We start from the raw sequence: 13,612 nt of genomic DNA, 5'->3' as shown, positions 1-13,612 counted from the left end.
TAATGGGACAGCTTCTCTATGTAGGGTAGGCCTTACTGTAATGGGACAGCTTCTCTATGTAGGGCAGGCATTACTGTAATGGGACAGCTTCTCTATGTAGGGTAGGTCATACTGTAATGGGACAGCTTCTCTATGTAGGGCAGGCCTTACTGTAATGGGACAGCTTCTCTATGTAGGGCAGGTCATACTGTAATGGGACAGCTTCTCTATGTAGGGTAGTCCTTACTTTAATGGGACAGCTTCTCTATGTAGGGCAGGTCATACTGTAATGGGACAGCTTCTCTATGTAGGGCAGGCCTTACTGTAATGGGACAGCTTCTCTATGTAGGGTAGTCCTTACTGTAATGGGACAGCTTCTCTATGTAGGGCAGGCCTTACTGTAATGGGACAGCTTCTCTATGTAGGGCAGGTCATACTGTAATGGGACAGCTTCTCTATGTAGGGCAGGCCTTACTGTAATGGGACAGCTTCTCTATGTAGGGTAGTCCTTACTGTAATGGGACAGCTTCTCTATGTAGGGCAGGCCTTACTGTAATGGGACAGCTTCTCTATGTAGGGTAGGCCTTACTGTAATGGGACAGCTTCTCTATGTAGGGCAGGCCTTACTGTAATGGGACAGCTTCTCTATGTAGGGTAGGTCATACTGTAATGGGACAGCTTCTCTATGTAGGGCAGGCCTTACTGTAATGGGACAGCTTCTCTATGTAGGGCAGGTCATACTGTAATGGGACAGCTTCTCTATGTAGGGTAGTCCTTACTTTAATGGGACAGCTTCTCTATGTAGGGCAGGTCATACTGTAATGGGACAGCTTCTCTATGTAGGGCAGGCCTTACTGTAATGGGACAGCTTCTCTATGTAGGGTAGTCCTTACTGTAATGGGACAGCTTCTCTATGTAGGGTAGGCCTTACTGTAATGGGACAGCTTCTCTTTGTGGGGTAGCCCTTACTTTAATGGGACAGCTTGCTGATCAGAAATCAGGTGGCATATTCCTCCAATGCACTGCAATGGTTATGATGAATGTGGGAAATGTTGTCTCCACCACACCTGAATGGCTTCTGACACCCCTCCACTTTAATTTATTTTCAACAGTCGCTCAGCTCAGCACCAATGGAACAAACTATGCCAATCAGAGGCCAGATGGTGTACTTCATGAGGCAACCACCAGCAACTTGTGTGCATGATAGCATGTGCTAACAGAAAGTGGAAAAAAAGTGTGTGCGCGTGTGTGTGTTCAGTCAGAGGGAAGGAGAGAGACAGAAATATTTTTCTTAACTGCTCTGGCGTGATCATTCTCAGTCATGATAAGGGATGGATGGAAATGTACAGAGTGGTTACCTGGATGAAAATGGGGGAGGGTCATGCTTTTTCCATTTCAGTCAAGGGCAGGTTTAGTATTATTTAGATCTAGTCCTGGGGAGGGTCATGTCATTTGTAATTGATGAAGTGTCAATATTTCTCTGTGTTTTAGAATGAGTTGGTTGTTAGGCTGTATATCGATGTGTGCCCGATGCTGCCCCTCATCTCTGATTCTCCGCTGGGCGCACAATATCAAGTGTACCTATATGCTAGATTAGTGTGGTCTCAATAAAATGATCCCTAGCCTATAGGCTATTTAGTGTGGTCTCTATCAAATGATCCCTAGCCTATAGGCTATTTAGTGTGGTCTCAATAAAATGATCCCTAGCCTATAGGCTATTTAGTGTGGTCTCAATAAAATGATCCCTAGCCTATAGGCTATTTAGTGTGGTCTCAATAAAATGATCCCTAGCCTATAGACTATTTAGTGTGGTCTCAATAAAATGATCCCTAGCCTATAGGCTATTTAGTGTGGTGTCTATCAAATGATCCCTAGCCTATAGACTATTTAGTGTGGTCTCTATCAAATGATCCATAGCCTATAGACTATTTAGTGTGGTGTCTATCAAATTATCCCTAGCCTATAGGCTATTTAGTGTGGTGTCTATCAAATGATCCCTAGCCTATAGACTATTTAGTGTGGTGTCTATCAAATGATCCCTAGCCTATAGACCATTTAGTGTGGTCTCTATCAAATGATCCCTAGCCTATAGACTATTTAGTGTGGTGTCTATCAAATGATCCCTAGCCTATAGACCATTTAGTGTGGTCTCTATCAAATGATCCCTAGCCTATAGACTATTTAGTGTGGTCTCTATCAAATGATCCCTAGCCTATAGACTATTTAGTGTGGTGTCTATCAAATGATCCCTAGCCTATAGACTATTTAGTGTGGTCTCTATCAAATGATCCCTAGCCTATAGACTATTTAGTGTGGTGTCTATCAAATGATCCCTAGCCTATAGACTATTTAGTGTGGTGTCTATCAAATGATCCCTAGCCTATAGACTATTTAGAAGCTATAGACTCTGAGAAGCTGCTGGGATGGTGTAAACAAAACTAAACTGCATTACACCCTGCAATGCGCTCTAAAAAGAAAAGGTTCCTGGAGTATCTTTTAGGGGTTCTTCAAATTGAAACTGTTGTGGAACCTCTATAAGTTCTTTAAAGAACCCCTTTTAATGGGTCCTCGAAAAACCTTTTGAAGAACCTTTTGGGGTAAATGTTTAACTACCCCCCTCCCCTATTATTATTATTAATAATATGCATAACAATAACAACAATAACAACAATAACACAATATTTTAGTTCTCAGTGTTTATTATGATTTTAGTGGCAAAGCAATATGCTTACAGGACGAAGTTCCTGGTCTGTCCAAGAAGTGAGGGTAAATGGTAGGCATGTTCTCTGCTATCCACTTTATGTTTTAATTATTATTTCGGGTTTAGGTGATGTTCACTTGTTTTTTTTAAGCGTTCAGGGAAGGTTTAGTTCAAATATATTTTGCTAAAGGGAGAGCCATCCATTCTCATTTCAGAGAGGTCTGATTTTTCTACAGGTAACCCTTATTATAAACAACGTACACTCCCTAATCAGCCTTTCTTTAATGAAGTGTTCAATTACAAAGATACGGTTCTGAATTTGGACAAGTACTGAATTATAAATATGTTCATACATGCGCAGTGAAGACCTGTCACCATGGACATACAGTATTGAAGTCTCACTACACATACTGCAGTAAGAGTATGCTTCAGTTGATTTCATTCTCTTCTCACCCTATGTGTTTCCAATCTGAATATGTTTTCTCACTGGTGGTAGAGTGCTGTAATTGTCATCTATTTCTGCCACATTGAAATTCAAGGCAGGACGATTGACACGCTTACACTCACAGCCGCTGGTTTGTACCTCTTTCTGTCTGTCTATACTGTGATGTTGAGATACAACTGTTCCGTCGCACTAGTCCCCGTAATGCCCCGAGAGAAGCGTTGCTCACATTAACCCCCCGCTGGCTTGTTGTTGCTGTTTTCAGATACGGAGACATGGTTCCAGACTCCATAGCGGGCAAGATATTTGGCTCCATCTGCTCTCTCAGTGGCGTGCTGGTGATTGCTCTACCTGTGCCTGTCATAGTCTCCAACTTCGCCAGGATCTACCACCAGAACCAAAGGGCAGATAAGATGAGGGCACAGCAGGTAAATGAGAGAGAGGCATGATGTCATTCTTATCATGTGTGTGTCACATTGTTGTTCTTTTGCTGTATTGTGTGATATGTGTGATAACTAAGTAGGAGGAATCTACCTTCAAATAACAAGGTGCGCTTGTCAGGTAAAAAGCCTATTGTAAAGCTACGAGGAAACACACTGTCTTGTGAAATGGGAGTGTTGTTTTTATTCCCCAGATATTGCTCACTGGGTTGTATGTGGAACAAGTGCTGACACAGGCATTTTTGTCCATTTCTTTTCCATTCTCCAGAAAGTGCGTCAGGCAAGGATTCGAATGGCTAAAAAAGGGGCCACCAATGCATTCTTGCAGCACAAAGAGGATGGGGGATTGCAGGTGAGGAATTCACATGAACAAATGTTACCTTATGGTCATACACAGACAATCAAGGTTATTTCACGTGTTCACGTTTGGATTTGAAATGTACAGAATACAGTATTTAATCTAAAGTATGTTCAACACAGTAGGGAAGAGTGAATAGTGAAAGGTTAAATATACCTACATTAATGCTTTTAGCAGAGGCTACAAAGTGCTGGGATGGACTGATAAGATCAAGCACTTGTTCAGCCTTGTGATGAAACAAAATAACACTAAAGCTTTTTTCTCTGAAGCTTTTTCTGTTCAGGAGACAGTTTTGTTGCCATGGTATCATTTATTGTAGCTTGTAACTAACTGCAGCTTGTAACTAACTGTAACTTGTAACTAACTGTAGCTTGTAACTAACTATAGCTTTTAACTAACTAGAGCTTGTAACTAACTGGAGTTTGTAACTAACTGGAGCTTGTAACTAACTGCAGCTTGTTCTTGGCCAGTAATGACTGTATTCACTTCAGAATTAGACAGATAACTGTTCTCTCTGTCTCTCTTTCTCTCTCTCTATTTCTATCTCTTACGCTCTCTCTCCATTCTGGAACACCTTCCTTTCACCAGCACGTTCTGCTGCAGTTCCACTAAATCTGCATAAGAATGTCATGTCACTGTGATTGTTGTGGGGATCAGTCATCTTCAGTTCTCATTTACAACTGCGACCTGGCCAAGATAAAGCAAAGCAGTTCGACACATATAACAACACAGAGTTACACATGGAGTAAAACAAACATACAGTCAATAATACAGTAGAAAAATAAGTCTATATACAATGTGAGCAAATGAGGTGAGATAAGGGAGGTAAAGGCAATAAATAGGTCATGGTGGCGAAGTAAATACAATATAGCAATTAAAACACTGGACTGGTAGATTTAACAGTAGATGAGTGTGCAAAGTAGAAATACTGGGGTGCAAAGGAGCAAAATAAATAAATAAATACAGTAGGGGAAGAGGTAGTTGTTTGGGCTATTTACAGATGGGTTATGTACAGGTGCAGTGATCTGTGAGCTGCTCTGACAGCTGGTGCTTAAAGCTAGTGAGGGAGATAAGTGTTTCCAGTTCCAGAGATTTTTGTAGTTTGTTCCAGTCATTGGCAGCAGAGAACTGGAAGGAGAGGCGGCCAAAGGAGGAATTGGCTTTGGGGGTGACAAGTGAGATATACCTGCTGGAATGCGTGCTACGGGTGGGTGCAGCTATGGTGACCAGTGAGCAGAGATAAGGCGGAACTTTACCTAGCAGGGTCTTGTAGATGACCTGGAGCCAGTGGGTTTGCCGACGAGTATGAAGCGAGGGCCAGCCAATGAGAGCGTACAGGTCGCAGTGGTGGATAATATATGGGGCTTTGGTGACAAAACGGATGGCACTGTCATAGACTGCATCCAATTTGTTGAGTAGGGTGTCGGAGGCTATTTTGTAAATGACATCACCAAAGTCGAGGATCGGTAAGATGGTCAGTTTTACGAGGGTATGTTTGGCAGCATGAGTGAAGGATGCTTTGTTGCAAAATAGGAATCCATTTCTAGATTTAACTTTGGATTGGAGATGTTTGATGTGAGTCTGGAAGGAGAGTTTACAGTCTAACCCCCACCTAGGTATTTGTAGTTGTCCACATATTCTAAGTCAGAACCGTTCAGAGTAGTGATGCTAGTCGGGCGGGCGGGTGCGGGCAGCAATCGGTTGAAGAGCATGCATTTAGTTTTACTAGCATTTAAAAGCAGTTGTAGGCCACGGAAGGAGAGTTGTATGGCATTGAAGCTCGTCTGGAGGGTTGTTAACACAGTGTCCAAAGAAGGGCCAGAAGTATACAGAATGGTGTCGTCTGCGTAGAGGTGGATCAGAGACTCACCAGCAGCAAGAGCGACATCATTGATGTATAAAGAGAAGAGAGTCGGCCCGAGAATTGAACCCTGTGGCACCCCCATTGAGACTGCCAGAGGCCCGAACAACAAGCCCTCAGATTTGACACACTGAACTCTGTCGGAGAAGTAGTTGGTGAACAAGGCGAGGCAGTCATTTGAGAAACCAAGGCTGTTGAGTCTGCCGATGAGGATGTGGTGATTGACAGAGTCGAAAGCCTGGCCAGGTCAATGAAAACAGCTGCACAGTACTGTTTCTTATCGATGGCGGTTAAGATATCGTTTAGGACCTTGAGCGTGGCTGAGGTGCACCCATGACCAGCTCTGAAACCAGATTGCATAACGGAGAAGGTACGGTGGGATTCATATTTTATTAATAATTAATATTTCATCCCAAACTTCCACTTGATTAAATCTATCCACTGGAGTCAGTCCTGCAATTATGAAGGGTCACTTGCTACACAAAAATGGAATCCTGGCAAATATGAACCCCCTCCCCCTTCCTCAGAATGAGACAAAGTCTCATTGACACTGTGTTAACCAATGACATAAGGTCCCTGGCTATATGTGGCATTCTTGTGAGGTGTGTGTTTGTAATGTGGAATCCTATTGTGAGGTCATCGAGTCAGAGGACAGAAAGCAGATGTTGTGGACAGGTGGGTTATGGACACACAGAGATAATGATGTTAGCAACGGGGACCAGAACAGATAAAGAGAGTTACTAGAGGATGAGTTGCAATGCACTGCTCTCAGTAGTCACCCTCCACTCCTAGCTGTTTTCACCTCAGTTGTATTTCCAGTACCCAGAACCTCACCTAAATGAAACATTCTAACATACAGTATCTAGCTTGTTATCACTTGGATTTCCCTAGTTATTGCCCTCCTGAGGAAAAATCACATCATATACTGTAAAATCATGTCATATAGTATAAAATCATGTCATATAGTATAAAATCATGTCATATAGTGTAAAATCATGTCATATAGTGTAAAATCACATCATATAGTGTAAAATCATGTCATATAGTATAAAATCACGTCATACAGTATAAAATCACGTCGTATAGTGTAAAATCATGTCATATAGTATAAAATCATGTCATACAGTATAAAATCATGTCATATAGTATAAAATCATGTCGTATAGTATAAAATCACGTCATATAGTGTAAAATCATGTCATATAGTATAAAATCACATCATATAGTGTAAAATCACGTCATATAGTAAATTGGCCATATCCTGTTTTGAAATGCCCTGTCCTATATGGAATATAGGCATTGGGTAACTATTCTAATGTTATCATCATTGCACATAACACATAACCCCTCCAGGATGACCCCTCCTCACAGAGATTTTACCCCATGTAATTATTGCAGTTCATGGGGTTGCTATGCCAACGGCGGTTGGTAATCATTGGTTGTTTTATTTGTGTTGTTTGATTTTAAAGAAATTCTGCATTCTACCGTAAGAGGAGAGAATAGCCTGTGGGTAAAGCTTTGACTGCAGCTGTACCTACAGACATACAGTACTGTGTGCATGGCAGATTAGTGTATTTAGTAACTGTGTGTTGAATGCATTCTTAGAACAGAAGGTGCTACCTAGAACCATAAAGTATTCTTCAATTGTCAAATTACTATTGTTTTGGTTCCAAGTGGAACCCTTTCACAAATACAAGGTTGTAAGTGTTATATTTACCTTTATTTAACTAGGCAAGTCAGTTAAGAACAAATTCTTATTTACAATGACGGCCTACACCGGCCAAACCCGGACGACACTGGGCCAATTGTGGACCGCCCTATGGGACTCCCAATCACAGCCGGTTGTGATACAGCCTGGATTCAAACCAGGGTGTCTGTAGTGACAACTCTAGCACTGAGAGTGCCTTAGACCGCTGTGCCACTCGGGAGCCATATCCATATACATGGAACCCTTTCACCACTAAAAAGTATTACCTGCTTCACCACCAAAGGGTTTGACTACCTGAAACCAAAAAAGGGTTCTCCTATGGGGACAAACGAAGAATTCTTTTTTTTTCTAAGAGCGTGCCAATTATGATTGAAAACAATTCAACTGTAAATATCTCCTGTAACTTTCCTTAATAGCCGTAGCCAGGGGAAGGAGGTGAAGAAGTGTTCCATCTTCCTTGCAGACATATTTCAGTATCCTAATCTCTCTTCACACCAGTGGAGGACAGAAGAATATGAGAAGACATTCTGCTGATTTAAGGACTAGAGGTGATAGAGGAGGAGGAGGAGGCAAAGATAGAGAGAAATTGAATTCCCATCTTTACTAATGTACCAGGTTGAGTCCTGAGTAGTCTTTATTCTGTTTCTTCTCAGCAGTTGAAGTCACTATAATCCAATATTTACAATCCCAGAGTGAGATCAGGGATCTATAAACCCATTACTAGCAGGACTGCAGAGCTATTTATAAATCTAGAGGGGTTGTTTTCTCTCCCAGGTCTTTTCTTGGTTTTGGCTGCAGTGTAGTCTCTATATCAGTTCGTGGGACGATGTTATCAGACATGTCTGTAGTGAATCCAGCAGGTCTCCAGACTGGCTTTGTGACTAACAGAGCTATTTCCCTGCTCCCTCCCTCCCAGCCTGGCACACTCATGTCTCTCAGTCTAACAAAGTAGATCATCTGTATGCTAAGGATTTTGACAGGCTGTTCACCGTCTATAACAGTTATGATGGTGATCAACCACCTTGACCTGGAAATCTCAGCTCCACAGCCAGTTATTTATCTCTGAACGAACCACAAAGAAACAGCTTTTTAGGAAGCATCTGAGGTGCCACTGGTTCTCTGGGGTTCTGTGTTCAAATCAGAGTTTATTATTCACAGATGTACAGTAATTGAAGGGTACAATGAAATTCTTAAGCTTAAGCTGCAAGCTCCATCAATGCAGGTCAAAGATAAGTGAGTGAGACAATAGTAATAATACCAGTAATAATACAATAAATAATATTACCAGTACTAATAATAGTAATAATACTAGTAGTAATATAAGTAATCATAGCAATAGTACTAATAATAGTAACAATACTAATAATAAAGTAATAATTGCAATAATACTAATACCAGCACTAATAATAGTAATAATGATAGTACTCACACATGCAATAATAATAGCACTACTAGTAATAATACTAGCAATAATAGAAATAGCAACAACACAAGTAATAATACTAGTAATATTACTAGTAATAATACAAGTAATAATATTAGTAGTAGTACTGGTAATAATACAAGTAATAATGGTAATAATAATAGTAATAATAGTAGTACGAATACCAGCAATAATACAAATAATAATACTAGTAATACAAGTAATAGCAATAATACAGTAACACCAGTAATAACACCAGTAATAATAGCGATAGTAATAATAGTGATAGCGATAATACACGTAATAATACTAGTAATAATACAATTAATAATAGTAACAGTAATAATAATAGTACTAATAACAGTAACAACAACAGTAATAACACTAATAATAATACTAGTAATACTAGTAATAATAATAGTACTAATAATAGTAATAATACCAGTAATAATACCAGTAACAATAGTGATAGTAATAATAATAGTACCGATAATAGTGATGATACAAGTAACAACACTAGTAATAATAGTACCAACAATAGTAATAATATCAGTGATAACAGTAATGGTAATAATACTGGTAATAATTCTAGTAATAATAGTAATAAAACTAATAACTGTAATAATAATAGTAATAGTAATAAAAATAATACCATTGATAACACTAGTAATAATAGTAATAGTAATAATACTAGCACTAATAACAGTAATAATAACAGTACTAAAAATACTAATAATACAACTAATAACATTTATAGTAATAATAATAGTACTAATAATAGTAATAACACCAGTTATAATACCAGTAATAATACTAGTGGTAATAGCAACTATAATAGTAGTAACAGTAGTAATAATACTAGTAGTAATACTACTAGTAAGAGTAGTAACAGTACTAATAATAGTATCAATAAGAGTAATAATAATAATACTAATAATAGTAATAATAATAGTAATAATACTAGTAGTGGTACCAGTAATACTAGTAATAATAGTAGTGGCAAAATAATAGTACAAATACTAGTGATAATACCAGTAATAATGGTAATAGTAATAATAGCACTAATAACAGTAATAATAACAGTACTAATAATAGTACTATCACTAGTAAAAACACCAGTAATAATACTAGTAAAATTGGTAAAAGTAATACTAATAGTACTAATAACAGTAATAATAACAGTACTAATAAAAGTAATAATACTGGTAATGACAGCAATAGTAATAATAATAGTACTAATAATAGTAATATCACCAGTAATAATACCAGTAATAATACTAGTAATAATACCTGTAATAATACCTGTAATAATAGCAATAAATGATACTAGTAATAACAGAGATAATAATACTATTGATAGTAATAGTACTAATACCAGTAACATTAGTAATACCACAAGCAATAATAGTGGTGATAATAGTAGGAATATTACAAGTAATAATACTAGTAATAATGTTAATAGTAATAATAATAGTACTAGTGTTAGTAATGATACTAGTAATAATAGTAACAACAATAATAATACTGCTAACAATAATAGTAATAATACTTGTAATAATGCTGGTAATGATACTAGTGATAATAGTAATAATAATAATAATAATTATAATAATAATACTGGCAATAATAATAGTAATAATACCTGTAATAATACTAGTAATAATGCCAGTAATAATATCAATATTACTAATATCAGTACTAATACTAGTAATAATAGTAATAGTAATAATACCAGTAATAATACCTGTAATAATAGCAACAGTAATAATAATAGCACTAATAATAGTAATGATTCTAGTAACAATGCTAGTAATGACACTAGTAATAACAGTGTTAATAATACCAGTAATAATAATTGTACTAATACTAGTAATAACACCAGTAATAATAGTAGTTCTAATAGCAGTAATAATAGTAGTAGTATTACTAGTAATAATAGCAATAATAATAGTACTAGTGATAGTAATGATACTAGTAATAATGCTGGTAATGATACTAGTAATAATATTAATAATAATACTTGTAATTATACTAGTAATATTACAAGTAATAATACCAGTAATAGTAGCAATAGTACTAATACTAGTACTGATACCGGTACAAATACAGGTAATACTAGTAATAGTAATAATATTAGTAATAATACTCGCAATAACAGTAATAGTAATAATACTAGTACTAGTAATAGAAATGGTACTAGTAATAATAGTAATAATAATAATACAAGTGATAATAAATGTACTAATACCAGTAATAACACGAGTAATAATACAAGTAATAATACCTGTAATAATAGTAATAGTAATAATAATAGCAATAGTAATAGTACTGGTAACAGTAATGATACTAGTAATAATACTAACAATAATAATACTGGTAATAATAAAAGTACTACCACTAGTAATAACACGAGTAATAATACCAGTAATAATACCAGTAGTGATAGTACTGATACTAGTATTAATACTGGATAATAGTAGTAATAGTTACAATAATAGTATAGATAATAGTAATGATACCAGTAATAATACTAGTAATTATACCAGTGATAATAGCAACAATAATAATACTAGTAATAGCAATAGTAATAATACTAGTAGTTATGTTGGTAATAATACTAGTAATAATACAACTCGTAATAATACTAGTAATAATGGCAGCGATAATAGCAGTAGTACTAATAATAGTACCAACAATAGTAATAATACTAGTGATCATACTGGTGATACTACTAGTACTAATAGCAATAGTAATAATAATAGTAATAATAGTAATAATAATAGTACTGATAATAGTAATGATACTGGTTATAATGCTAGTAATTATACTGGTAATACTAGTAACAATAATAGTACTTGTGGTAATAGTAATAATACCAGTAATAATAGTAATAGCAATAATACTAGTAATACCACTAGTAATACTACTAGTAATAATAGCACTAATAATAGTAATAATAATGGTAATAATAATAGTAATAATACCAAGTAAAATAATAGAATATCGAAAGATCACAAGACAGCACCTTGTCTTGTCTACATTTATATATTTACAATTAGTTAAAAATTCTATACAGTTGCTGCAGTTAAGTGGCGAAGTGTGTAAACAAAGATTGTGACAAGTGACTAACAAGTATAAATGTTTATTGGGGGGTGAGGGGGTGCAGGGGCCAGTGGATAAATATATGTTTGGGGGGAGAACAGGCTGGCTCAGGCTGGGTTCCCTGATGATTTTCTTTGCCTTCCTGTGACACCTGGTGTTGTAGTTGTCCTGGAGGACAGGCAGTGTGCAGCCAGTGGTGCGTTCGGCTGAGCATACAACCCTCTGTAGTACCTTGTGGTCAGCGGTGGTGGAGTTGCTGTACCAGGCTGTGATGTAGCCTGACAGAATGCTCTCGATGGTAATCCTGTAGAACACTGTGAGTGCTCTCAGGGACAGGCCGAATTTCTTCAGTCTCTTGAGGTTGAAGAGTTGCTGTCGTGCCTTCTTCACTACGGTGTCTGTGTTGTTTGACAATTTCAGCTCCTTGAAGATGTGGGACTTTACAAGGGACTTGACGTTTTTGACCGTCTCCATGGCGGCTCCGTTGATGAGGATGGGGGCGTGCCCAGCCTGGTTCCTCCTGAAGTCCACAATCAGCTCTTTTATTTTGCTGACGTTGAGGGAGCGGTTGCTTACCTAGCACCACGACGTCAGAGTACCTACCTCTTCTCTGTAGGCCGTCTCGTCGTTGTTGGTACTCAGGCATAATATTGTCGTCTGCAAACTTGATGATGTAGTTGGAACCGTGTGAGACCACGTAATCGTGGGTATAAAGGAAACAGTTCTTTGTGTCCGGGTTAACATCACTAGAGAGGGAGAAGACTTACTGTACAATCAGACAGTCAAGGGCAGTCACTCAGTAATAAGCTGTGGAGGTATACTGTCTACTCATCAGTATACCGTCTACTCATCACTATACTGTCAACTCATCAGTATACTGTCAACTCATCAGTACACTGTCTACTCATCATGATACTGTCGACTCATCAGTATACTGTCTACTCATTTGATTTATTTATTTTAATTTTATTTGACCTTTATTTAACCAGGTAGGCTAGTTGAGAACAAGTTCTCATTTACAACTGCGACCTGGCCAAGATGAAGCAAAGCGGTGCGACACAAACAACAACACAGAGTTACACATGGAATAAACAAACATACAGTCAATAACACAATAGAAAAAAAGAAAGTCTATATACAGTGTGTGCAAATGGCGTGAGGAGGTAGGCAATAAATAGGCCATAGTAGCAAAATAATTACAATTTAGCAGATTAACACTGGAGTGATAAATGAGCAGATGATGATGTGCAAGTAGAGATACTGGTGTGCAAAAGAGCAGAAAAGTAAATAAAAACAATATGGGGATGAGGTAGGTAGATTGGGTTGGCTATTTACAGATGGACTATGTATAGCTGCAGCGATCGGTTAGCTGCTCAGATAGCTGATGTTTAAAGTTGGTGAGGGAAATATAAGTCTCCAGCTTCAGCGATTTTTGCAATTTGTTCCAGTCACTGGCAACAGAGAACTGGAAGGAAAGGCGGCCAAAGGAGGTGTTGGCTTTGGAGATGACCAGTGAGATATACATGCTGGAGCGCGTGCTACGGGTGAGTGTTGTTATCCTGACCAGTGAGCTGAGATAAGGCGGAGCTTTACCTAGC

The 13,612-nt window shown here is 37.6% G+C and overlaps 1 protein-coding gene across 1 annotated transcript in view; it reads left to right on the top strand.

Annotated features, from left to right (window-relative positions):
• The window catches only part of LOC106566490 (A-type voltage-gated potassium channel KCND1), a 99,215-nt gene that overhangs the window by 75,167 nt on the left and 10,436 nt on the right, over positions 1-13,612 (top strand). Inside the window, exons 3-4 of the mRNA XM_014134563.3 lie at positions 3,388-3,550; positions 3,831-3,914. Coding sequence (XP_013990038.1) covers positions 3,388-3,550; positions 3,831-3,914 — 247 coding nt within the window. The remainder of the gene's footprint in view (positions 1-3,387; positions 3,551-3,830; positions 3,915-13,612) is intronic.

This window comes from Salmo salar, chromosome 13 (genome assembly GCF_965601325.2).
Source record: "Salmo salar chromosome 13, fSalSal1, whole genome shotgun sequence".
Taxonomy (NCBI): Eukaryota; Metazoa; Chordata; class Actinopteri; order Salmoniformes; family Salmonidae; genus Salmo; species Salmo salar.
The sequence above is the reverse complement of the archived record's forward strand: the minus strand, read 5'-3'. Positions and strand labels throughout refer to the sequence as shown.